This window comes from Chamaea fasciata, unplaced genomic scaffold, assembly GCF_029207755.1.
Source record: "Chamaea fasciata isolate MVZ Bird 193981 ecotype frontalis unplaced genomic scaffold, bChaFas1.0.hap1 SCAF_18, whole genome shotgun sequence".
Lineage (NCBI taxonomy): Eukaryota > Metazoa > Chordata > Aves > Passeriformes > Sylviidae > Chamaea > Chamaea fasciata.
Genome location: NW_027094103.1, coordinates 12,810,755 through 12,837,442, shown reverse-complemented (window position 1 = coordinate 12,837,442; position 26,688 = coordinate 12,810,755). Strand labels below are relative to the sequence as shown.

The following is a 26,688-nucleotide window of genomic DNA, read 5'->3' as shown; positions in this document are numbered from 1 at the left end:
TGTGTGTGCGCAGTGGGCAGTGACACAGACACAGCAAACACTCTGGACAGGCTGGATTTGTCCAGCTGAGGTTGTATCTGCTCCCCTTCCCCACTCCCAGCTCCCAAATCACCCACCAGGTTCATCCTCTGCTGGCCCAGCCCCTGTGACATTAACCACACAGCGTCCCCATGCAGGGGAACACTGCCAAAGGGGATCCAGAGCACATCTTCTGTTCACTGATAAATTCACTGATAAATCTTCTCTTTACTGAGAAATTCTCTCCCTTGCTCTCCGCTCCTTCCTCTCTCTCCCTCCTGCCAGGCTCTGGAAACTGGGATGAGGCAGCTCCAGGGAAGGTCCCTGTGGTGTTCAGAGTGTGTCAAAGCCCTCTGTGGGGTCATGGAGTGGCTGCAGTGTTGCAAGTGTATATTATAAAGTTGGCTTTTTGCAAGATGTGTGCTGCATGATTAATAACTTTATGGTAAGGATATAAGTTTTTATTTCTGCTGTTAGTGAAGGAAATTAGGCAGAGTGGTAGTAGTTGATATAGTAGTTGCTTAACCTGTCTGTTTGGTGGGGATAACACCCAGTGAGCATGTAAAGGAGACCCTGCTGTTGATTTACCAACTGTCAGCATCCACCATCTGAAGAAAGCACGGACCCAGGCCCAAGCTGGAGGTGATCATGAAGACACAGCCCACAAACACGAATGCTCTAAAAAGGCAAACCCAAGGAGGGGCCATGCAGAACAGTTCCTGGAATATGGAAACTAGTTTATGGAAGAATATGAATATTCAACAGACTGATACAATAGACAGGGTAATTAAAGAAAGCCTCTGGAATAGCAGGGTGTGGCCTCGGCTGAATGCCAGGTCACCTGGCCTGGCCGGACTTCCTTTTGCTTAATCTGTTTCCTAATTGTCTTACTTTTTATCATTAAACCTATTTCTTAAAATTTACCAGGAAAGTGGATTCTGTTTTTCACATATGTGAGCTCACACCACTCCTCTGTCTGCTCTGGCCTCCTGTTAAGCCTGCCGGAAGAACTGGCTCAACGCAAAAAAAACCCCAAAACAAACCCAGGAGCTCCTTAAAAATGTATTGGCACATCCGCGCTGAATTTCCTCGGGTGAAGGAGTGATAAAAAACGGCTCTGCTGCGAACTTTGAAGCATCAATTTGTTAAAGAGGCAGCGATTTCCCTCTCTGAACAATGCTCTTTGTGCCGTGGAGCCTTGCAGAGGCAAATGATGTGTGTTGGAAACATTTTCAGAGGCATTGATATGAAGGACTGGGTGATGCACAGTGTCTCAAAAACAAATGAAGGCTGTCCAAAGAGCTGCTCCCCGGCAAGCCGAAGTTACAGTTTAAACCCTGGCACTGTATTTATCAATATTTTCATTCCCCAGCCGCATTTCCTGACATTTATGCCGAAAAGAAAACTCTGCAAAAGGTCAGCACAGGACTCAAGCGTTATTAAGTGTGTGATCTAACAAAAGAGCAGGTGACTTTCCCTCACGCCTGCCTGATCATCCTGTGAACTCACAAACAACAGGTCCTGAGCAAACAAAGATCCATCCTGGGTGAAACCTTCCACCTGCGGGGAGCCAGCACTTGGAATGCCTCCAAGGACTTCAGAGCAAGCCTGAATTACGGCTCAGACTTTGCCTACCTGTCCTGCCTTCTTTCTTTTGAATGCCGGCACCACATTGTCCTGAGTGGTGATTTACACTGAAAAGATGGTTTCCGTTCACAGGAGGCTTTGTGACCACATGGGACTAAACAAACAAAAGGTGTGAGAGGATGAGTTCCATTGATAAAGTGAAAAATGAGTTGTTCCGGATCCCACCAAACACCTGCAGAAGCTCCAAACTCCAGGGCTGTGCTTCAAAGCAAGCCTGAATTACGGCTCAGACTTTGCCTACCTGTCCTGCCTTCTTTCTTTTGAATGCCGGCACCACATTGTCCTGAGTGGCGATTTACACAAGATGGTTTCACTCAACTTTGTGACCACGCTGGGACTAAACAAACACCAAGTGTGAGAGGATGAGTTCCACTGACAAACTGAAGAACGAGCTGTTCCAGATCCCACCAAACACCTGCAGAAGCTCCAAACTCCGGCCCCCAGGGCTGTGCCTGGATTGCAAGGGCAGCCCCTTCCTTCCACTCTCCCCAAAAACGGGCGCCCAGGAACAATCTGTGTTTGAACAGAAGCTCCACCTTCTCCACCCCTCTCTGGTGGCTTTGCTGCAAGACTGCGCTTGCACTTCCTTTTCCACGAGTACATTTCACTTTATTTTCCCCACACTGCTTCTCAGACTTTTGGGAAATTCCATAATACCACACCAAGAGCTCCCCGTAGGAGCCAGAATTGCTTTTATTGCTGTTTAACACAGTGCTGAATTTAAATGGCTAATGTATATATGCCTCTCTCACACATGAATACAAACTGCTGCATAGCAAAACTTTATTTTATCAAATTAAAATGCACTACAGCGTGAATTTATTGTATCTTTGCTCATAAGTGGTTTTATGCATTTGATTTTTTTTTTTTGTCTTTTAGGGTTTTGGCAGTAGATAGAAAGCAATCAAAGTCCCATTTGAAGCAGCCGTGTAAGCAATTCTCATTTACAGAAGACAATGAAAAATTAATCTAAAATGAGTGTAACTAAGTTTTCATAGAGACAACAAAACCACTCAGACGTTATCATTTTCAACAGCTGTTTACTGTCTTCATCTACAAAATCACCTGTCAAATTTTACTGTTGCCTCCAGGGGGGAAAAAAAATAAAAGCCACCCCCAAGTGCCTGTGTGAGTTAATAAAATGTTCCACGTGTAAGACAGACACCGAGGGTCCCTTCCTTTCAATTATAACTCTTAGCAGGCATGATTGAGGTGATGTTCAACACCCCCCTCTCTCCTGCGGGTTTGAATTCCACACGTTTAACAAACCCAGCCATGGCCGGTGGGTACAGCTGGGTGCTCCCTGGAACATCCACCTGCTGTGCCAAGGGACAAAGCCACATCCGTCCCTCCTGGAAAGCTCCAGAACACACCTGAAAGGCAGGCAGGTGAAGGGAGGACGGCAGGGATGGCAGCAGAGTGGAGTGTTGCTCTGGGGAATGGGGATTCCTGTCCCACTTTGTGAGGGATTTGCTCAGCTGGCAGAGCACGTGGAGCTGGGGAGTTCCACGCAATTCCCGTGGTGGGAAGGGTGCCAAACAAACCCAAAGGGTCCAGGGGCCGCGCTGCTGGCAGTCTGATCCCCTGGCATGGGAATGGATAGCCCAACCTCCGCTGGTGGAGGAGCTGGGGCTGACCCAGCCCAGGAAAGGCAGGCAGACAGCAGAGACGAGCACACGGCAGCTCGGTGAATTGTCCTCCACATGCAGATTCTCGGGCTGAACGGCTCACTAAGCGCTGCTGCTGTCCCCAGTTTCAGATTTAGGAGAGGGGAAGGAGTTAATTATTGAAGGGCAGCTACGGGGAGTGGGATGCACAGCTCCTATCGACTTCCTTAATGGTGGTAAAATGTGCAAATCCTGCGGACTGTGGCTGAATTTAAATTACAATGATTACAAAATATAAAGCCTAAAAAAGAGGATTTATACACGAGCAGATTTAGCCGAGACACAGACTCCCTCAAGACCTACATTTTGTTTACATGCAAAGCAGACTGCAGCCTCCTGAACGCCTAAATCCCGACGACGATTATTTATATATCCTCCCCACCCTCGTCACGGGGCTCTGAACCATCACTCCTGCTGCTCAGTGCCCTGGGGGATATCTCCTGGTTATGGGTTCATCCCTGTTTCCTGGCCACTGTCCAGCAAACCACTTTCAGTGTGTAAACAGCCCAGCTGCCTTCAGATGATGCCTAAGTCCATAAGGACACGTTGCTTGAACAGATCCATAACATCAACAACAGTGGCAGCACATTTCTCCGGCTGCTTTCAGACAGAATTTTCGTGCACAGCTCTGGGGAGGACAGGACTATTTAACCCATTTCGTGTTATCAGGGCTGGGGGGACGGATAAATGAAGTGACTTGCCCAAGGTCATGCGGGAGTTCATGGGAGAAATGAGGACACAAACAATGCACCCGTGTTTAAATTGAGTCCTGAGGAGTTGGCAGGGCTCTGCCTCCTGCGTGAGGGGGGCTTTGAGTGCCCTGACATTGGTATAAAGCAAATCAGTGGGTTAGATAGTAGGAACCAAATATTTTAAAAACGATTTGCATCGACTCTCCTGTTAACCAGTCCAGATCCACCTCAATCAGAAAGTCTGGTGACAGTTCAATTCATGTTAAATCCAAGAAATCATAAATCTGAGGCTGTTCTACACTCCTGACCCAGCTGCAGGAATAAACTCGAACACAAGCCATCGTTCTAAATTCCTTACGAACCATCAACACGCAGTTACTTATAATGGAATTTAAAAATTGCAGTTCCATCTTTAACCAAAAACTAGCAGCCGCTGCTCAGCCCCAGGTGGAGCAGGTCCCTGCATTTCCTCTCTTACTTTCCCCATCTCAATCTCTACGTAAATGCGCAGTAGGAGGTCCCTTCTATGAATGCTGCCATCTCACACCTCACTTTTTGCCTCTGTTTTAAGAAATATACTTTGCTGTTGAGTTGAAGTCTGCGGCAAGATTCTCGTTGGGATGCAGGTGAGGTTTCTAGAAGTACCAAAGTGCTGGGGTAGCTCTGGGGTTTTAAAGAACACAAGCTCCTTTCAGACTCTGATTGCTTTCAAATGCATCTGCTTTCTCCCAGGCACTGGGAATTCGAGGCCCCCAGAAGCTCTGAAAACTCCAATAGGTGTCAGGCTGTTGAAATAACTTTTTTTTTTTTATTTTTTTAAATTTAGGTACTACAAACTACAGTCATCAAAGTATTTATGCACTGCTTCACTTGGCACTGCAAAGCCTAAGTGAAACAGATGGCCGGCTCGGGTTTCCAGAAGTGACTCAGATACTCAGGAGCCCAACTCACACAGGAAGTCAATACCAGTTAATCTTCCAAATGTCAAATGGCACTTTGGAAAATAGCACTTTCCATTACCAGCAAGGACCCGAAACTCCGCGCTTCCTAAATGTTTGCTTTGTACCAGGCAATACCCCAGGCTCCACCTGTCTGAATTTTCCTGTTCAAAGGACAAGTGAGCGCTTGGGCAAACGCAGTTTGTGCAGGCAGGTCCCCAGCAGATCTGCCAGTCCCGCAGCCCTGTGGCTTTTTTTCCTCTAAAGGACACTTTGAGGCAGCCAGCTAAAGGTGGGGAGGAGAGAACTGAAGATTAAAGATGCTCAGAATTAGCAGCAATTTGGCACAGAGACTGCACCCATCCCACACAAGAGCTCTGATCTTTGGGGGCTTCATCAGGGTCCTGTAGCCCTGGTTTGGTGCCTGAGAGGTTTTGGGTTTCTGAAATTCCTTTCCCAGGGAATTTTCCCTAAACAGGAGAAATGTTTTTGTCGCTGTACCTTTGTTATTCATCCCTTTCTCTAGGAGGGACTTCTCCTTGCTGTCCCTCTGCTCTGACCAGTGTGAGTGAAGAGGTTTGTCTCTGTGTCACCAATCCGACTGGTCTGTGTGAAATAGTATAAAAGGGAGACACATCCCAAAAATAAAAAGGTCATTTCAGCCTTCTGAAGCTCAGAGTCTGTGTCGTTGTGGTGTAAAACAGAGTCAGAGTCCAGCAGAAATTGAAGGAGAGTGAAGAAGGGCTGCATCAGACTATAATGACAACATTAATTAATGCAGGGCACGGCCCAGGTGTCTCTGCAGCCCGTGACAAACCACCCAGCTCTCCTCCACCCAGCCCCAGAGCATGTCTGGGCACGGCTGGACAGAAACAGCGCCCAGGACAGACCGCAGGGGGGTGAAGGGAATGTTCTGGATTCAGGAGATGGACCACTCCTCCTTTCTGACCCCAGGGACCTGAACTGGCCCAGGCCAAAGCTCTGCTTGTGATGGAGAGCTCCCAGGCTGCAGCAATGCCACGATCCAGAGGTGACCCAGAAACTCCCAGCGCATTTCTGCTGCTGGTTAAAGGGGTAATTAATCAGATCAATGTCCTTCCCAGAAATTGACTGCAACTGGAGGGAGAACTGAGCTGAGTGCTTTTGGTATTTTTAACCTGGAATGTCAAGCAGAGGAATAAGGGCCATTATCTCCAGTATATATCTTAGGAGAGGGAGAAGTTAGGGAGGTGATTTCTACCCACATCAGGAGCAAAATGACAGATGAGTGTGGAAACTGGTTTAGAGAAGAGACTAGAGGGACACCAGTCCTACGAAGACCTTGAAAGTTAACTTTATCCGCCTTTAGGAAAGCCTGCAAGTTCCAGACTTGAAAATCTAGAGTTTTCAGGTATCAAAAATACCTGAATATCAAAAGCAGAAACAAATTTGGGGTTAGATACCTCCACAACCTTGGGCAAATGTGAAAACGCTGTCAATGACTGACCGCAAAATGGAAACTCTGTTTCTATAGCAGGAATGCACAGAAGGAAGCCAACACCGGGAATGGCAGACTGCGAACTATAAAATTAGCAGTGCATAGATCTCCCTCTAATAACTTCAATCTTTAGTCTTTGTTTAGCACTCTGTTGTTTTCAGTACAAAGAAAGAACCTTATGGCATCAGCCCCAGGAGAAATGTGACTTCCCTTAGAAAAAGAACAGCCATTATCCTTTTCAATTCCCTTTCAGGAGCAGTAATTTCAATTTTTTTTTTTTTTAAATTTAAGTTACAACTACTTAGCAAGGAGAGAATGAATGTTGACATATCTTTCCTGCATCTAATAATCCCTTCCTTTCACTTAAACTATCTTTTTTCCCTGCAGAGGATTATTATCATTGAGCTCCTTGGAGTCTGACAATAATCGAGATGTTTTGGCTATTGGAGACAGAAGCATTAAGACTTTTAAAAAGAGCAATACAGAGGCATGGAAGACAGAAATTGAAATGCCCAAATCATCTACACTTGATTTTAACGAGAGGCAGAAAACTTTTAAAGGCTCAGGAGAGGTTTGGTCTCTTCATTTTCAGCCTACTCAGAGCCCTCCTCCTGCCAAGCCTGAGCACTTGGTGACCCAGCAAATTATCCTCCTGCTTCTTGTTTTCCTTCAGATCCCGCCTGCTGAGCCAGAGCCTGGTGACCCCTGCAGAGCCCAGGGCCACCCTGCACAGCCCCTGAGCTCTGAGCCCTGGAAAAGCCTCGGGATGTGAATCCCCAGCCCTGCCCTCAGCATCACCACGAGGAACACGGGCAGGCTGCAGCCAGGGCTCCTGTCAGCTCCAAGGGCACAGCTCCAGAGCTGCTGGTGCTTGATTTGATCCCATAACCAGTGCTCCAGAGCTGCTCCTTGTCCTGATCCCATCATCACCCCATAACCAGTGCTCCAGAGCTGCTGCTCCTTGATTTGATCCCATAACCAGTGCTCCAGAGCTGCTGGTGCTTGATTTGATCCCATAACCAGTGCCCCAGAGCTGCTGCTCCTTGATTTGATCCCATAACCAGTGCCCCAGAGCTGCTCCTCCTTGATTTGATCCCATAACCAGTGCCCCAGAGCTGCTGCTCCTTGATTTGATCCCATAACCAGTGCCCCAGAGCTGCTTCTCCTTGATTTGATCCCATAACCAGTGCCCCAGAGCTGCTTCTCCTTGATTTGATCCCATAACCAGTGCTCCAGAGCTGCTCCTTGTCCTGATCCCATCATCACCCCATAACCAGTGCCCCAGAGCTGCTCCTCCTTGATTTGATCCCATAACCAGTGCTCCAGAGCTGCTGCTCCTTGATTTGATCCCATAACCAGTGCTCCAGAGCTGCTGCTCCTTGATTTGATCCCATAACCAGTGCTCCAGAGCTGCTGGTGCTTGATTTGATCCCATAACCAGTGCTCCAGAGCTGCTGCTCCTTGATTTGATCCCATAACCAGTGCTCCAGAGCTGCTCCTCCTTGATTTGATCCCATAACCAGTGCTCCAGAGCTGCTCCTCCTTGATTTGATCCCATAACCAGTGCTCCAGAGCTGCTGCTCCTTGATTTCATCCCATAACCAGTGCTCCAGAGCTGCTCCTTGTCCCGATCCCACCATCACCCCATAACCAGTGCTCCAGAGCTGCTGCTCCTTGCCCTTCATCCCTCACACTCAGTGATGCTCATCCTCTCCCCCCAAGGTGTCTCCACCAGGATTTTGGCTGCCAGTCTCTGATAAGAAAACAAAAAGGGGCATCCAAGGGCCACAGTTGTGCTGTGTACGTGTGAAATGAGGGAGTTCTGCTGTTGGGAAGAGGGAATTATCCCCGAGGCAGCACAGACCAGGCTGGGGTCCTACAAAAAGGAGCTGCAGGCTACAACCAACTCTTGAATTTCAGGAGCAAGAACCTCATCGCTTCAGTGCCTTGGAAAATTCCATCTTTCCCTGCTTAAGGTGAAAAACCAGCAGCAAGTATAAAACTAAAGGGTTTTACACAGTTCCCTGGATCTGATTTCAGCGGTATCTGGAATAGGTCTAATAAAAAAAGCTAAAGAGAGTAGGAGCTGTTAACAATTAGCGACTAATTACATGTGTAGACGCTTAAATAGCAGCATTTCCAAATCTTGGAGCCCTGCATACTGTAAATCTTTCATGTAAAGGATTCGCAGAGAAAGGAATCCTCAAACCCTCTTTAACATCTTCAGTGGAACAAAAGATCTTTCTGTACACTCTCTGACATTACTCAGGAAACAGCAAATTATCTGATTCAACTGGCTCATGAGTAAAAGAGCACGCAGCAATTAACTCCTTAGAAACCGAACGCCCCTTTGACAGGATTTTTTTAAAAAATTAAATACATAACAAAATAAGAAATGCAAGAATTTAGAACTAAAAGCACAGTCAAAATTAAGAAAATATAAGAAAAAAAATAGTGTAAGGTAGAAAAGAAAAATAGTCTTAAAGTGTAAGAAAAAACTCTCAGGCAGGGCTGAGCCACTCAGCAGTCATTAACATCACAAGGGGATGAAGTCTCCGACAGTCGAAGTAATCTGAACAGATAAGTTACCCACCACCGTCCACAAAAGACGTGGCTTCAGAGTAGGCAGGATTAATGGCCTTGCTTCCTGGCAAAATGAAGTCATGCCTGTGGATTTGTGAATGATTTTCCAGAAGGCAGGAACAGCTATAACAGAGCCCGACAAATACCTCAGTCAGCTGCACACCCCACGGAGGCTGCGGTTTAAATTCACAGTGTCACTGAAACGAAGAACTCTGCTCTGTGTCTCACACGAACGCAGGGAACTGAAAACACCCAGAGAAGGTGGCAAATAACAACGACTAGAAAGGATTTACTGAGCTTTGGTGGTTAAAGCAGCTCAGCATCCCATGTGTGGGTGACGCCCAAACTCTGGGGGCCTGGAAGGATTCTCTTGCCATGGTGCGCCCCAAATCAAAGATACAAATTCCCACAAACACCGAAATGTTCTTCCCTGCACTTCACTGAACGCTGAATCAGGCTCCAAATTCAAAACCTGCTGATTTCTTTCTGTCCTCATAGCAGGGTCTCATCTCCTGCTGCCAATTACAGACACATCTCTTCAAAACGTGTTGCTGAGGTCAAAGCAAAGCCATGGAAATCAGGAATCCTCTGGGAGCAGATGGTGGTGAAGAGTTCATCCTTTTCCAACATTGCAGAAGTCACAGGCTGTTTATGCACAACACGTAAAAGCCACTTGCCCTCCAGTGTCCTGGGTTTGCCCTAAATGCACTCTGCTCTCTAACTCTGGCTATCTTGTGGGATCTTTTTGTTTAACAAACCCACACCATGAATTAATGTGCGATCCACAGCGAACCGCAACAAATCTCCACTGAATTGCATCACTGAGGGACGTGGCAATTATATCAGGCTTGATGACTTTGTGTTTCACCTCACCTCAGCAGCCCTGCCAGCCCCAGAAATACTGCAGAGAACAGGAGAGGCCGCCTGTCAAAATAATTAACAGAGCTTTGATTATCAGAACGTGGCAACAATCCCCTCCTTGGGTGGTTCTGGGAGTGATGTGAGCAAAGGCTGAGTTCCCGGCCAGTTCTGAGTGATCAAGTCCCCTGCACTCACCGTGACATTTCCAGGGTGACTTTTCCAGGAGTTCTCTTGGGGATTTCCCCTGCATTTAAACGATGTTTGTCTGTGATGTACAGGAGTTTTCCAGCTGGTGAGGAAATCACAGCAGGAATAACCCAACTGTGGAGCTGCACACACCCAGCCAGCCAAACAGCAATGAACAGATTCTGCTTTTAAATATTCCTTACCGGGCTCATTAAATCTCTGGGCATTTCTCAAGATAAAAATTGACAAATAGCATCTCCAAGTGGAGAGGCTCACCACGCTCCTGCACTTTCTCAGACATGACAAAAAAACGCCACAGGAAATGATAATCACATGCAATTAAAGCCTCCAAAGCGAAGTGAACAATTGCTAAACTAACCAGAGAGATTCTGCTCCTTTGGGGATTGTCAGTGGGACTCGCTGAGCTCTGCTTTGGCTGGAATCTTGTCCTAGTGGAGCGCAGCATGCACATCACACACATCACAGATTTCTCGTGCTCAGTGCATTCCAGCGAATGAATTCCACGCCACGCAGACACTGGGAGCTGCTCTGGCTAAGAGAACAGATGTAAACACTGAATTTCTCATCAGCTGGCCCATCAGTAATGCTTTGGTTGACAGGACACCTTCTGATGGCACTGCTAAACATGCCAGTCTCATTAAAACGAGTCGAAACAGGGATGAATTCAGTGTCTGAGGTCACTTGAGTACTCTGGCAGAGTCATTATTGAATTTCTACCAGTGTGATTACAAAGAGTGCGTGCTCAGTCCATTAATCTGCAGCGTGGAAACCAAAAATCAATGGGGTGCTGCTTCAAACTCCTTTTTGTAATAATTACCATCATGTATGAGGGGGTGCACGAGGGAGGGGAGCGTGGATGCTGTTGTCACAGCCCTGGAAGGGAAAGGGATCACCTCGTTTTTTGAGCTGTACACCAGAGAGGAGAAACGAGAGAAGAGTCAAAATTTATTCTAATCTGGGCTGAAATTCAGCCTGCAAAGGAGATTTTGCCATTTGCAGAACGTGACACACCAGAGCTCTCCCTGCAGCCTGAGCTTGGGACAAATTATGATTTGCAAACGATGACTTGGAGAAGCCAACAGAGTAACTCCTCTGCCAGGTGCGAGCTGTGTGCAGAACTGCAATGATCTCTGACACAAGACAGTTCTTTAAACTGCAGGAGTTGCTGTTTTTCTCTGAAAAGCAGAGATTTTTACTTCCTAAGCTTGTAAAAGGCCATGTATTAACCCTGCTTTACTGTGTAAAAGGTGCAGGGGGAGCTGAGCGGAGTCCATCCTCAGAGAAATGTGGGAAGGTTTTGCTGAGCTGTGCTCTGTCCAGCTTGAATTACACCGAGTGTTGTGTCTGCTGACAGCCTGGCAGTGTTTGCAGAGCAATAATACAACAAGAGGCACTGCTCAGGGGCCTGCTCCCAGTTATGCCACAAATTCCTGTTATCCCTGTGTCAGCCTGCAAAGGATGCACCCAGGTATCTGCAGGCAGGGACAGAGAATTAGCCAGGTGAGGGATGTGATTATTTGTTCTTGTGGTTGTCATATGCTGGGACCCTGCTGCAGATAATGAGGGACAGCAGACAGCAGGGCAGGGGACACCGAAAAAGTCCCGGAGGACGAGAGCCCAGCAATTCCCCACATCTTTCTCTAAAGCTGGAGAAGAGCAGGGTTTTCTGTGCCTGAGGTGGTGGAGTGTGGGAGAAGCAAACACACCTGGAGTGATGCACCAACACCCCCAGGCAGGTCAGCCCTTCAGACCGGGTTTAACCGTCCCCCACTGCAGGTCTGCCAGGAGCTGATGGAATCACACAGCTGGGAATTGAACTCGATGGTGTGACGCAGAAGGACAGGCAGGAGTGGGGACTGCAGGAGTGGGGACTGCAGGAATGGGGACTGCAGGAGTGGGGACTGCAGGAGTGGGGACTGCAGGAATGGGGACTGCAGGAATGGGGACTGCAGGAGTGGGGACTGCAGGAGTGGGGACTGCAGGAGTGGGGACTGCAGGAGTGGGGACTGCAGGAGTGGGGACTGCAGGAGTGGGGACTGCAGGAATGGGGACTGCAGGAGTGGGGACTGCAGGAGTGGGGACTGCAGGAATGGGGACTGCAGGAGTGGGGACTGCAGGAATGGGGACTGCAGGAGTGGGGACTGCAGGAGTGGGGGCTGCAGGAGTGGGGACTGCAGGAGTGGGGACTGCAGGAGTGGGGACTGCAGGAGTGGGGACTGCAGGAGTGGGGACTGCAGGAGTGGGGACTGCAGGAGTGGGGACTGCAGGAGTGGGGACTGCAGGAATGGGGACTGCAGGAGTGGGGACTGCAGGAGTGGGGACTGCAGGAATGGGGACTGCAGGAGTGGGGACTGCAGGAGTGGGGACTGCAGGAATGGGGACTGCAGGAGTGGGGACTGCAGGAGTGGGGACTGCAGGAGTGGGGACTGCAGGAGTGGGGACTGCAGGAATGGGGACTGCAGGAGTGGGGACTGCAGGAATGGGGACTGCAGGAGTGGGGACTGCAGGAGTGGGGACTGCAGGAATGGGGACTGCAGGAGTGGGGACTGCAGGAGTGGGGACTGCAGGAGTGGGGACTGCAGGAGTGGGGACTGCAGGAGTGGGGACTGCAGGAATGGGGACTGCAGGAGTGGGGACTGCAGGAGTGGGGACTGCAGGAGTGGGGACTGCAGGAGTGGGGACTGCAGGAATGGGGACTGCAGGAGTGGGGACTGCAGGAGTGGGGACTGCAGGGACAGCTCTGCTGCCACTGGGGACCAGGAGCCCAGAGCACCAGCAGCACATCCCAAAATCCTCCCAGGGAGCACTCACCAACTGGTTTTCTAACCATCCTTGCTTAACCTGTACCATTTACAACAAGGACTCAGCATTTATGGAATAATTCTCCACCTGTTTCATAGGGCAGTTCCTGTTATTATATAACAAAAGAAATAAGGATTTTTATCAGTACCTCAAACAGGCAGTAACACATCAAACCAAAGTAACTTTGATTGGAAGAGTAAATCTCAGAAAGTCAGTGCAGAAACAAATGGTTCAGCTGTCTGATATATTGTGTTTTGTGTAAGGAGTGGAAAGGTTTCAGATGAATGGTGGTGCCTCACCACTGGCAGGTGATCAGCTGGGATGGATCTGACCGAGACACAAGATGGAAAAAATATTTAAAATAATCCAATTGTCTTTTATGATATTGTAGGCAGCTTTCTTGAGGTCTCTCCTCACCAGCTTTAAGTGTCTTTAGCTCAGAGGAGTTTTGTTATTACAAAATTCCTCAAGCAGCAATGGCACTGAGAGCTTACATGTGTAAGAAACACATTTCAATTTGCTTCGCCGAATACTAACAAAGTTCTTATTCACTTTACTCTTGAAAGGTTTGGCTTTTGGCACTTCTTCCTAAATTTCCTCCATTCTTTATTGCCTGACTGATTTATTTCCTCTGCTGTGAAAGTTCCAGAGGAAAGCAGAGTTGCTTGGCAGTGTGATGGGGTATTGCTGAACTCAGCTGTTTGTGGCTCTCAGCAGATGTTTCTGCTTCAAAGGCAGGGTGAGAAAAAGAAAAAAACAAAAAACACACACAGGCACAAATTCCTCCTCCCCAGCCCCGCATCTTTTGTCTCTTATCTTCCACTGCCTCCAAATCACAAGGAAGGCTCTGTCACAACGGCTCCTAAACCATCCTAACAGCATCACACAAAAATAAAGAGCTGCCCCTGCCCCGGAGCAGGTTTAAAGTGCAAGGAGGGAAGGAGGAGAAGTGTCCTGGGCTGCACCAGGAGGAGTTTCTCGTGGATAACTTCACTGTGAATTACAGGTTACTGAAGTGGGGATTTCTGTGGGCAGGGGGAGTGGGCAGGAGATGACAGAGGCATGGGCGGCTTCTCCTCCTGCATGTTCCACGAGGGCCTCAAAGCACCTCCCCGAGCCGAAGCGAAGGCTGAACAGCAGCCGGTGTGTTTGCACCTCGCTCCTGACAAATGATTACCTTGCCAGAGAGCCAGAAAACACTCTGACCCTGCACATCAGGAGTTTTTATTGGTTATTGACTATTGAACCAGCGATTATTGAACCTGTCTGTCAGTCCGGGTGGATGGAAAGCTGCTGTCCCGTTATTCCATGGCTGCACCTCCATTCTGTTCGTGTGGGCTCTGCTCTATTTACATGACAGTGAAATAAAACAATGCATCCAACCTGCCCGGAAAGCAGGGCAGGCTCTGGCCGCAGCTCTCAGCAAGGCTGGGTTACTGCAGGCATCGACTGAGCCTCCCGCGTTTGGGTTTAACCAGCACGTAAAAAGCTTTTCCAAACTAAACAAATTTGCTGTGCAAACAGATTTGATGCTTTCATCTGGGCAAGAAATATGTGAAGAAGGCCCTTTCTCTTGGAGCTTCAGCCCTTCTGCTTCCCAACAGACCCAGGAACTCCAAAGTAGATAAAAATAAAAAAAAAAGAACAATTACTGCAACTGAAAGCTCTGTAGATATCATGGATGGATCTCTTTAATGCAGTTTCTTATCTCATCTCTACTAATTAATTCCTTCTCTTAGATAAAAAACTCATGGGCACACTTTACTCCTTGGCTAATACTATTTTAAGCTACGTATGAAGATTATTGTAGCGTTTTTTGAATGGTCAGGACTAAGTCTGACAGAGGTTCTGTTGAAATCCAACAAGAAAATTCCTTTTCAACAGCACCCACGAGCTTGGCCTTGAAAAACCTCAGGTGAGATTACAACCCCCCGCCTGGAATTTCCAGCAGAAGAGAGAATTTGAGAAGTATCTGATCAGGAAGAAAACAATCATAAATAAAATCAATAATAATAATAAATGTAATAATATATTATTATATTATGATAATATTATAATGAAATATAATCGATAATAATAAAAACCACGGTGTTGCAGTTATTATCCTGCCCCCCACTGGGGCAGAGGCAGTTTGTTTCCTGGGCCAGGCTGTTGGGAAGGAGGGATTGCTGCTGCAGTGGGACACAGCCTGTGCTGGGCGCAGTGTCTGCTGTCCAGGGCCGCTGGCACGGGGCAGCTCGGCAGGAAAACCACACAGACCTGTTGTTGTTGCCATGACAATTGCTCCGGGTACCTCAAACCGTGTCTTTCTGAACCTGCAGTACGGTGAGCAGTGAGAAGAAAGGCTCCTTCTGGCTCTGGGAGGCTCCTCACCCACCAGGGCTCCCGTGGAATTAATTCACTTTTAACCCTCGGGATGCACAAGGTTCAACAAGCTGCCCTGGTCCCACAGGGACCCGGGGCACAGCCGGGTCTGGGACACAAATCACGAATATTCCCTCCCGAGGCAGAGTGTGCAGGTGATGGATGATTTACACCACAACGACACAGACTGACTTCAGGAGGCTGAAAATGACTCCTTGATCTCTGGGATGTGTCTCCCTTTTGTACTATTTCACACAGACCAGTCGGATTGGTGACACAGAGACAAACCTGGTCAGAGCAGAGGGACAGCAAGGAGAAGTCCCTCCTAGGGAAAGGGATGAATAACAAAGGTACAGCTACAAAAACGTTTCTCCTGTTGACAGAAAATTCCCTGGGAAAAGAAATTCAGCAAACCAAAACAGCTCAGGCACCAAACCAGGGCCACCTGCAGGCAGGGACAGCGGAGCAGCAATTCCTGAGAGACACCAGAGCCATTCCTCCCTCCTCCCTGCCGGCTCAGGGCTTTGATGAACGCTGCTGACGCTCAGAGCAGCCCAAGAGGAGCCATGTGAGAGGCTCCCTTGGGAAGGCACCTCCTCACCCCAGCCCTGTGTGCCCCAGAAGAGCTCTCGTGGCACGGCACAGCTGGCTGATGTGTCCCCACGCGTCCCTGGCACTGTCCCTGCACACTGCACACAGCTGGGCCCCGCTCGGACCTGGAGCAGCATCCTGACAAAGAGGAACCTCCCAGGACAAGGACAGCAGGCAAAACGGGGTTACTTGGGAGGGGAAGGATGGTGAAAGCAGCAGGTGAAGGCTCGGCTGGAGCTCCTGATGCAGTTGTGGACACATATCGTTACGATTCAGGACGGCTAATGTAAGGACACATGGAACTCTGATTTCTTCAGAGGGCTCAGAGCAAAGTTTGTTGAGAGACAGATTGTTTTATGCAGTGTTTGGGTACAATGAGTAGGGCTGGTCCTTTAGGGCAGCACCTTTCTGTAAACATCTCTACCAGGGAACAAGGTGGGAAAGCACCAGGTGTCGGGAGGAGGAGATCTACAGGGATCGTTTATAGGGATTGTTTTGGGTTTGGGTTGTTCCTCCTCGAGATTTCCCTGACTGAGAGAGTTCTGTCCTTGGCTTTCCCACGGGCACTGCCTGGAGCCCAAAACCCATGTTCTGCCCACCGTCAGTTCCCACAGTTGTGGACACACATTCCCAGTGGCACTGCAAGCACACAGATGCTCAGCACAGCGACGACTCCCAGTCACCTGCCAGCAGCCCAAAAGGCTGCACTGAAATGTGCACCAGGCCGCCAACACAGAGCCAGAATCACGGACTGGTTGAAGCTGGAAGACTTTTAATTAAGATCCTTGAGCCCAACCATTCACCCAGCACTGCCACGTCCATTACCAAAGCACGTCCCCAAGCACCACATCCACTTGTCTTTCAAACCCTCCGGGGACGCCTTCCCTGGGCAGCCTGTTCCAGTGCTTGACAAACCTTTCAGGTGAATGTTTTCCCTCATATCCAATCTAAACACCCCACGGTGCAATTTGAGGCATCCCCTCTTGCCCTGCCTGAGCACACAACTGGCTCACGTTCAGCCAGCTGCCAACCAACACCTCCAGGCTCTTTTTCCAATTTTCCCTTGAATTATGGAGGCTTCATTCCGCTCGGCTGAGGGCATTAAACGCCTCATCCTCTGTCACCATGTTTCCTCCACATCCAATGAAGAATGGAGATTCTCCTGAGCTCTCCTTTTGTTCATATATCTATATCGAATGCCTGCTCTTCTGTGAATTTCTCGTAAATGAACAGAAATTGTTTCTGTTTCAGGGTTTAATGGTGTAAGACATCCATTGCTGGTGCCTTCCCCCCAAAGTATCCCTACAGTTTGTACAGCTCAGCCCCTGCAGACACAAATGTGACCTCCTGTACAACCTGCCAAGCAGCTACAGCAGTGGCATGTGCCAGCTCAGCTCTGCTCCTGCCTCAGTTATCAGTCAAAAGGATAAACAACTGGCAGGAAAAAATCCTGACCCACAAGCACTAAACCTCTGAATCTTTGTGAGAACCGTGCTGTCTGCTCTGGCTGCGGGGTTTTGAGGTCAGCAGGCACCACTGCCACTCTGCTGAGCTCTGCAAACCACTCTGACCCAAAACTGCCAGGGCAGGATGACCCAGATTCTGAAACAATTAATAACATCTTCCCTGCTTATAACGTGTGACTGCTCCTGTCTGTTCACATCCCGGGCACAGCCTGGCTGTGCTCTGGTGCAGGCAGACACTCTCCACATGGCTCACACTTCCTCGAGCCTGACTCATGTTGTACAGACACGCTTCACTTTTGTTTTTCAATCACAAGGGAGTTGATTTCACTGACACCCCTCGGCAGCATATGGCGCTACCAGACAGAGCAGGGATCCGCACGGAACGGCAGCGGCTTTGTTGCTTTTCCTCCACGTGCTAATGATACGAAAAAAAACCCCCCAGCCTGGTAACATCACTGCTGTGACACCCAGACTGTGCTACAACACAGCCACAACAACCCCAGTCCAACAGAACGTGCTCACATGTGGCACAGGAGAGGGAATCAGTGACTGTGGCACGGCCTGAAACATCACCACAACATCTGGAAGCACTCTCCCCCAGCCTGCCTCTTTATCAGACAGATGGCTGCAGGGCTGGGAGCCCACAGGCCTCTCCAAAAGGTTCAAGGCCAAGAGGATAAAGTGCTACATCACAGCAGTTTTCCATTCCGTCAGCTTTCCTGAACCTCTCTGTTCTCCCACGCTCGGTTCCTGTGCCCGGCTGACAGGAATCCCCGGCGCTGGGATTCCACAGACGGAGTTTTGTGGGATTCCATTCCCCCACAGCCACATCCAGGGGCAGAAACGTCAGGCCCAGAGCAGGCTGGGCTTGCTCCTGGACATCCCAGGTTTGCAGGAGCAAGAGGAGTTATGCCTGGATCAGGGTTCATGTCTCAGTTATAGGATGCTCCGGTGCCTTGGCTTTGGCAGAGAAGCCAGCCTAAGAAATTCCCTGTGCCCTCCTTGCTCCTACCCTTCATCTGCCCCCCTCATCCCCACAGCTGACAGCAGGCCAGCAGGTGGAGGAGCTGTGCTGGAGTTTGCTGTGTTAAACAAAGAAACAACACAAATGGCCCTGGCTCTGCCTTGGAACAGCTCTCCTCCCCTGTGGGACGATCCAGAACTAACTCCCCAGCAAACAGGAGCCTTTCCACTTCTCAGGTGAGTGCGGCACCTCAACAATCAACCACGCCAGCCTGGAACCAAACAGAGGCAACGCTGAGAGACGGAACTGGTTCCAGCAGTAACCAAAAATATCCTTTTGTCTGCCCCAAGCACACACATCAAGTGTCCAGAGGCAGAAACAACAAAGGAAAACAAGCAACCAAGCAGTTGTCTAAGCCTTGTTTTCACTAATCAACACTGTTGTTATCCTCATCAATAGCTACTCCAGTCTCAGCAGAAATTGCATTATGAGGCACACAAACATTGCTGATTTCAAGCTGTTTGCAGTTACTTGCCATAGTTGCAAAGGCTTTTTGAATCATTTTAAGCCAAGCTCTGGCTCCTGGCTTTAGCACCACAAAGTATTTCTTAGAAAAGCAAAGAAGCACGACCCACTTAAATTCTCCAAAGGTAATGGTAAACAATTACTGATGTGATGTATCTAAAATATCTCTTGTGTTCTATTATTTAAATATTGTGAAAGGTGTATTAGCTGCTGCTGCATTCAGACTCAAAACTGCTTCTTTCAAAGTGCTTACAGTGTAATTATATCCATACACTAATGACACAGAAATGTGCAAGGGAGGAAAAGCTGGAAAGGAAAAATCAGTATTTTAACTGAGTCTGGGCACTTGTCTCTTGGGCTATGAAGGGGAAAGAAAAATCAGTATTTTTATTGAGTCTAGGCACTTGTCTCTTGGGCTAGGAAGGGGAAAGAGTGCAATGGTTCTCCACGGTGCAGCAGGGAGATTTCTGAGCAAACACAGTGGGAAACTCCTTCTGCTACATGACTACACCAAGATATTGGTGAGTTTGCTGCAGGGAGGACGAGCCAGTGCTGGCGCTGGAAGCGCAGAACTGCCCCTCAGAGCCCCCCTGAGCTGGGCACAGAACTGCACACCCCAAGAGGACCCACACCCTGACCCAGCCTGCACAGACAACTCCCATCAGGGACTCGCAGCTCTCCACCAAATTAAATTAGCTGAATAATGTCTGTAATTAGCCGAGTAAGAGTATTAGTGCTCTGTGCAGAGGGCACCAGGTGACACTCGGGAGCTCAGCAATGCCCCCTGCACCACCGTGGGCTTCCCCGCAGCTTTCCCCACCCAGTTCTTCCCTGCACAAAAACATCTCGCTCAAACCCAAGGCTCATCACGATTTCGGGAGACAGCGACTACTTACATGCACAAATGAGAGAGGCATTAATTAAAACGTGGAGTTTTATTTGCATAATTAGCGCCAAAAATATTTTTACGGGTTAATTAGGCTTCATGCAAATTGGATCGAGGAGATTTAATTTGGGGTTTGATAACCTGACTATTATAGTTCTGCAGTCGCAAATCCGCTTGGAGCTACACGCTGTTTGTTCTAAAGCCACGTCCTCCCTTTCAGACTGGTTTAGTTTCTACTCCTGCCAGCCCCAAATGATGTGTTTTTCCTTTCCCTTTACCAGTCCTGAGGTAGGCTGACCCTGGTTAGATGCCAGGTGCCCACTAAAGCAGCTCCATCTCTCCCCTCCTCAGCTGGACAGGGGGGAAAAATCCAGAATGAAAGGCTCAGGGTCGAGACAAAAGACAGGGAGAGATCAGTCACCAATGGAAATACTCAGACAATCAGCTCAGCAGGAGCTGCTCGTGGCAAGAGGAGTTTCTACACTTCACACATGTCCAGGATTTGGGCACGGGATACAGAAGTTGAAATCTGCTCCGGTTCCCTGTGCCTGAAGGCGCAGTGCAAGGCAATCACCAGCCCAGCAGCCCCCAAAGATCTCATGATGCTCTTCCCCCAGCCCAGGTTTGGGGCTAACAGCAATCACAGAGCTGGGGAAGCGTTGTTTGGATGTCTGGATGTTGTACAGTGGAAATTCTCTGCATGGACTGAGGTACAGCAGTGCTGTGACAATTCTTTATGATACCTGGGGACGAGTAAATCATTTCCACTGAAAATATCCAACTTTGCTGTGTGCCATGGAAGACAATCCTAATTCTGGAGAAAGCCCTGCAGCAGTGTCTGTGGAACAGCCAGAGCAAGTCCCCAAAACCACAGCAAACAGGGAGGCAGGCAGTGGCAGCCCAGCTCATCCCAGTCCATCCCAGTGCCCCTCACAGGGCTTTGCCTCAGACACTCACCCAGCAGGCCAAAGCAACCTCCAGAAGAATCCAGAGTTTTCTAAAGAGGATTCTTCTCTATTACACACTGGGGGGTTTGAATTACCCTCCCTGGGGAAGAATTCACTGCCTGCTCCACGAACCAGCCACAGGGGCCGGGATATGTTCAGAGAAACAAGGTCAGAACTATCACACCAAAAAAAATTCAAAGGTTCAGTAAAGCCCTCTGAAATGAAGAATATTCATATGGCTGCCAAAATGACACCGCCCCCCAGCCCCAACGCAGGTCTATGCCATTAATGACGAATTTTATTACCCATTATAGATCAGCAGATGGTACCACAGTTACCTTGAGTGTCTCCAGATTTCCAGGCCACAGGTTTAATAGCTGTGAGCAGTGCTAAGATCATCCTTAAGCCTCCCAATCCCTGAACGGTACCACGGACATAAATTGAGTTTAATGTGCCCAGAAGATGAGGTTCCATACCTGTTCCTTGAACTTGGGGCTATCCTCTGACAAACAACTGTGGTGGTGGAGTGCTTCCCTCCATTGCCCACCTCTTGCCTCACGTCCCACTGCCGGGGGTCACTGGTCCTGGCCCCGAGGATGTTCACTCCTTTCTTCACCTTGGCCCTGTGGGGAACAGCAATTGGGAAAGGTTTACAGGCCTCATTCAGGACTGGGATCCCTGGGGGCAGCTCAGGCATGGGCATCTCAGCAGAGCAGTTTGAAAGGAACTATTAGACATACTTCTAATCCAGCAGTAAATAAGAGAGGGACACCATGAATGCAGACCTATGGCAACATCACATTTTTTTGGACAGGACTGGAGTCAGGAGTCAAACTGAACCTGCACTCAAGTTCTTTTCTCTACTCAGGCAATATTTTTTTTTTTTCCCAAAGAGAAGCTTGTCCCAACACAGAAGACTCTGCAATGTTTGTCTGTACCAAGACAAAATTGTGACTCATCATTGCACAGAGCAATGCTCCACTGGAGGCTTTTTAATAACCCATTTTTATTCCAGACGATGTTCTAGATTATCAGTGGACAGGCTGTTGCTCCTCTGCTGGACAATTTCCTCTTCCCTACAGATTCCCAAGGAAATTTCAGTTTGCAATCTCCAGCCTGGAGAGAATACAGCTGTGGGTTAAGACAAGACTCTGTAACCCAGAGATGTTCTCAGAGGACACAGATTTCTGCCACCCTCAGTCGTTATGCCCTGTGGAAAAGTTAACTCTGTTTATCTAGTGCTGCTAATAACATCAGCAACAACCGCGTGGAAGGTTAATTACAGAACACTTGCTAATTAAAGAGCATTTGCACAAAGAATTCCCAGCAAAGGTGTTGTTTGGGTGCAGAATGTTGAGCTGCTGATGCTCAGCTCTATCAGGAAGCACCAGGAATGGGAAAGAAGAGAAGGAGTTTGGCAGCCCTTGTCTTCTGAACACAGCCAGGGACAAAAGGATGATGAGGATGTGGGGAGGAAGGTGCCGCTGAGGAGTTCCCAGCCCCGTGAGCACTTTGGAGTCATCCTCAGAGGAAGAAGGGAAAGGGCTGCCTGACTCCAGTCACCACCAAAGCTTCTCCAGCAGGAACTGGCTTCACCACAGCAAGGAGGACAAACTTAAAATCACAGTTTTCTAAAACTTTTATGCAACACGAAATGTTAGTCACTGAGCAGAAATCATCATTGAGCAAGACGCTGGTATCTTCTTGACGTTTATGAGGACTTGGCACCAAAGTTTCTTTAAAGAAATGGTCTTTTTGCATCTTCAGCCAATAAAACACTCAAAAGCTGTCGTTAGGAATGACTGAGAGTACCTGTCTCCTTACAGTTTTTCAACAAAACACAATTAATTTAAGGTATTGAAAAAGAACAGCGTTTTTGTTTTTGTTTTTGTTTTTTTCTTCTGGGCATAAAAGCATAAAGGATTAATTCTCTCATTTGTAACATGAAACACCATGGAGCTTTACAGAATCCTGTCCTGCCCTTGTCAAAGTAGCCTGATGAATCTCTCCTGCCTTCAGCTGAATTACTCAGAAGCAAAACCAGAAAGGCAAAGGAAGAATCAAATTCATTCCTGAAGGCTCATTAAAGCTTTAAGTCCCATGAAGTTTTCCAGTATATTACAGTTCAAATAAAGGAACAATAAATTAATGTTTCGGTATTTATAAAACACTCCTGCTAATCTCGAAGCTGTGTAAATCCAGCAGGATTTCAACACCAATCTGTATTTTAGGAGATGTTTGGACGTATTTTAGGACACTGCAATTTAGCAACGGGAGAGAAGTAAAAACCCATCGTTCATACTTTGTTCAGCTGCTCCTTGAGACGGGCTCTGAAATGACAAAACACCCCCCAAAATCGAGGTTCCCCTGTTTGGATTCTCAACAGAATCACAAACTCTGTCAGCAGCTGCAAATTGCTCTTTCCACCACGGAGCTTGACACAGTCAATACCTGGGCTCCTGTTAATTAGGATGGACACTGTGGATGGCCAAGGTTAGTGGTCAGATAACACTGCCAGAGGACCAGACCACAGCCACAATGCCGTTTTGTTAATTAACTACAGGATGGGGCATTAAGTGGAGTGCTTTTCACGTACGCCATTATATAAAGCCCATTAAAAAAAAAAAAAACAACTCCATCCCGGGGTAAAGTAGGTTATGTTTAGTGAGAAAAATCAATGTTGTGATTGCACTTAGGACTGGAATGAGGGTATGAGCGCCCAGAAGATTGAACTTCCGAAATAAATATGCAGAAGCACAATTTGCAACTCTCCCTCTAAAAAGGGCACTGAGTTTTACATAACAAGGTCAGTGGATGAATGAGAATTAAGGCAGAGAGAACTGAGCCCCACACATTTCCAAATGCAGTCTGTACACACATTCTACAAACGTTTTCACTCCAATATTTATTTACTTGGTGCTTGAGTGCTAGCAAGGAAAAGTCTATTTAATTAATTACCAAAGATTTGTTGACCTTGTTGGATGCTTGTGATTAAACATTCATTTTTTCAAATCGATAGTGCCGACTTTGTACATAAAAATTTGTAAGTTCCACCACCTCAATAAACCCCAAGGCCCAGGACCTGGAGGCCAAATGACTTGCCAGCCTCCTGTATTTACCCAGCTAACCTCACCGTGTTTATAAATTGCCTGTGTTTATTTCAGGTTGGCAGGGAGGGCGACAATAAACGGAGAGGACGAACAGCTGAACTGCTCCAGGTTTCCTCGTTCTGGGACTGGGAAGTTCTTTGCTGTTTCTGCTTATCCACAAGAGATGGTTGTCCTCAGCCAGAGGCTGTTCTGCACAGCTCCATGACCTGCCAGCAGCCACCAGCCAGAACTCCTCAGCTTGGACTTCCACCCAAAATCTTCCCCTCCAACGTAATCCCAAACAATCTCCTGGGAGTGCCCCGAAATCGCCCCAAACTAAATATGCACAAAAACCCAAGGGCAGCAGCTCGCTTATTTGATCCCCTGTGTGCTGGAAGTCGAGCGCAGCTTTTGATCTCCTTTCCAAAGCAAAGCCTGGATGGATAGATGGAGCCCAGCCCATCCCTGAGAGCAGCACAGAGCAGCCCCAGCCCTCACTGGGGAAAGGACTCCCTCCCTCTCTCTGGATGGGGTTCCAAGCTCTCTGAACACATGGCAGCCACGACACCGGGAGATTTTCTCGCTTGAACATCTGAGGTCATTAATTCACGGCACAGGAAATCTCTGCCTCGGCTTTGTCTCAAAAATAACTGTCTCTCTTTAAATCTCTCAAATGGGGAATTAAAAGATTCTGCTGGCATGCAGAGCAAGCAGCGTCTCAAAGACATTACAGAGAGTCTCCAGCAGCTTACCTAGGAATCATTGCTTCATTTGTGTCGAGACCAAGTAAAAGCATTCACTTACTCACACAATCACACAGCAAACGTGCAATTTCCAAGCAAATATTTCATTTTCAACTTGAAGCTTTCAGTTATACACGAAGATTTCCATTTAGCGCCTCGCCTTCCTAACATCTCAAACCTAGAAATGATGCTCCTAATTAATGCATTCTGATCAACTGCAGGTGAAAATCTAATTCTTCCATTTCACTGTCCTCAAATTACAAGAAATGTCAGCAGTATTTAGATATAATACTGTACAGCTATTAAAGACAGCAACCAAAAGGCAATTGAATCAGCAACCAGCCAGAGCTGGAGATGTGACTTATGATTTGAGGAGCTGAAATTATAGCTTCCTATTTAAATTTAAATTTTTAATCTGGCAGAACTGCTGTGGCCATGGAAGGGCCCTGCTACCTGCAGCAGAGCTACAGAGAGGGCAGAGAGCGGAGTGCTCCCAACAGCTCCTCCCACGCATGGCTCTGCTGACGTGGGCTAATGCCAGAGAGCATCGCCCCTCTCATTCCAGAGGAATTCAGGCTCAGAAGGCAGATCCAAGCTCTGTCTGGGAGTGCAGTGTGGTGAGACATCCCCCACTCCCGAGTGGGCATCTCTGTAAGGAAAAAGTTTCAGTTTACCTTTAGACATTTTAGGAAGTTTAACTGGAAAGTTCTGTGCCCTTCTCATTGTAATCGGCTCAGGGCCAAGAGAGAAGAGCCTGTTGGACCTTGTCACTGTTCTCCAAACCCTGAACCTCTCCCTGCTGGCAGCAGGGCAAACTGTCCCTCCTAAAACACTCCGGATTTAGGAAGGGGCACAAAGGAACTGAGGGGCAGCAAGGGTTCCAAATACACACAAACCCAGGGGCAGCAAGGACCCCAAACACAAACCCAGGGGCAGGAGGGATCCCAAACACAAACCCAGGGGCAGCAGGGATCCCAAACACAAACCCAGGGGCAGGAGGGATCCCAAATACAAACCCAGGGGCAGCAGGGATCCCAAACACAAACCCAGGGGCAGGAGCGATCCCAAACACAAATCTGCTGGCCAGGCAAGGATCCCAAACACAAACTCAGGGGCAGCAGGGATCCCAAACACAAACCCAGGGGCAGGAGGGATCCCAAACACAAATCTGCTGGCCAGGCAAGGATCCCAAACACAAACCCAGGGGCAGCAAGGATCCCAAACACAAATCTGCTGGCCAGGCAAGGATCCCAAACACAAACACAGGGGCAGCAAGAGTTCCAAACACAAACCCAGGGGTTCCAAGGATCCCAAACAAACACAAACCCCGGGGCAGCAGGGATCCTGTCCGGGGCTGTCGCTGCTCACCCCGGGCACGGGCAGCTCCCCGGAGGATGCTCCTGCTCGGCGGTAATAAATCCCCGGCTCCTCGCCTCTGTCAGGCTGCACTTTCCGCTGAACAAATGCTGACCCCTTTTGGTCAGTCTTCTCCGGAGCCTCGGAGTCTCTCCGTGCTCTCTGCTCACCCTCCCTTAAGAAGCCCTTGACTTTTCTGGCTGTAAAGGTCACTAAGAAATTCCTTTAGTGACTCTCCTGGAAGCCAGGGAAGCTCTCCTGGTGGAGAGCACGTTACAGTAAGTCTCAAAACTTCTTGAGTTCTGCCAGAAAAATTTCAGCTTCTTCCTGCCGTGATTTATGTTCGCTCCTCTCCTCCTTTGTTCCCAGAGTAAATCAGGAGATTAAAGCCAGCTGCAGGAACCCATAAAACCCAAGGCAAGAGACTGACCACAGCAATTAAGCAAGATTTGCTTTATGAAGTAAATATTTTTCCTTTCATCTTGCTGCACGAAATGATTTGCAGCTCTGAAGGAACAGGACAAACATCTGCCTGCAGAACATTCCTCATTAAAAGCTGAGTGGAAGCCTGGAGTGGAACAGAAGATGACCTGGTTAGCCCTGTCAGCCTTTCAGACACGATCCTTTAATTCGCAAAAACACACGGACAGAGTAAGTGTGATTGAGTCGGATCATACCTGAGGGATCAGGAATCAGCTCCAGCTTCCTGCTGGGCTCCACACAGGATTTCTGCCTGATCCACCCCCCTCCAGCAAGCAGATGGCCACCAGTGCTCTCTGTGGCCACCTCTTTCCTCCAGGAAATTTCATTTACAAGCCACAAGCCACGTAATGAGGAGAAGAGAGCGCTCTCAACTGCAGAATTT

General features: G+C 48.4%; 1 protein-coding gene across 1 annotated transcript in view; it reads right to left on the bottom strand.

Moving 5' to 3' along the window:
- Positions 1-26,688, bottom strand: part of TMEM132C (transmembrane protein 132C) — a 174,238-nt gene that overhangs the window by 57,624 nt on the left and 89,926 nt on the right. The window contains exon 3 of the mRNA XM_066199508.1: positions 21,112-21,258. Within this exon, the coding sequence (XP_066055605.1) occupies positions 21,112-21,258 (147 nt within the window). The remainder of the gene's footprint in view (positions 1-21,111; positions 21,259-26,688) is intronic.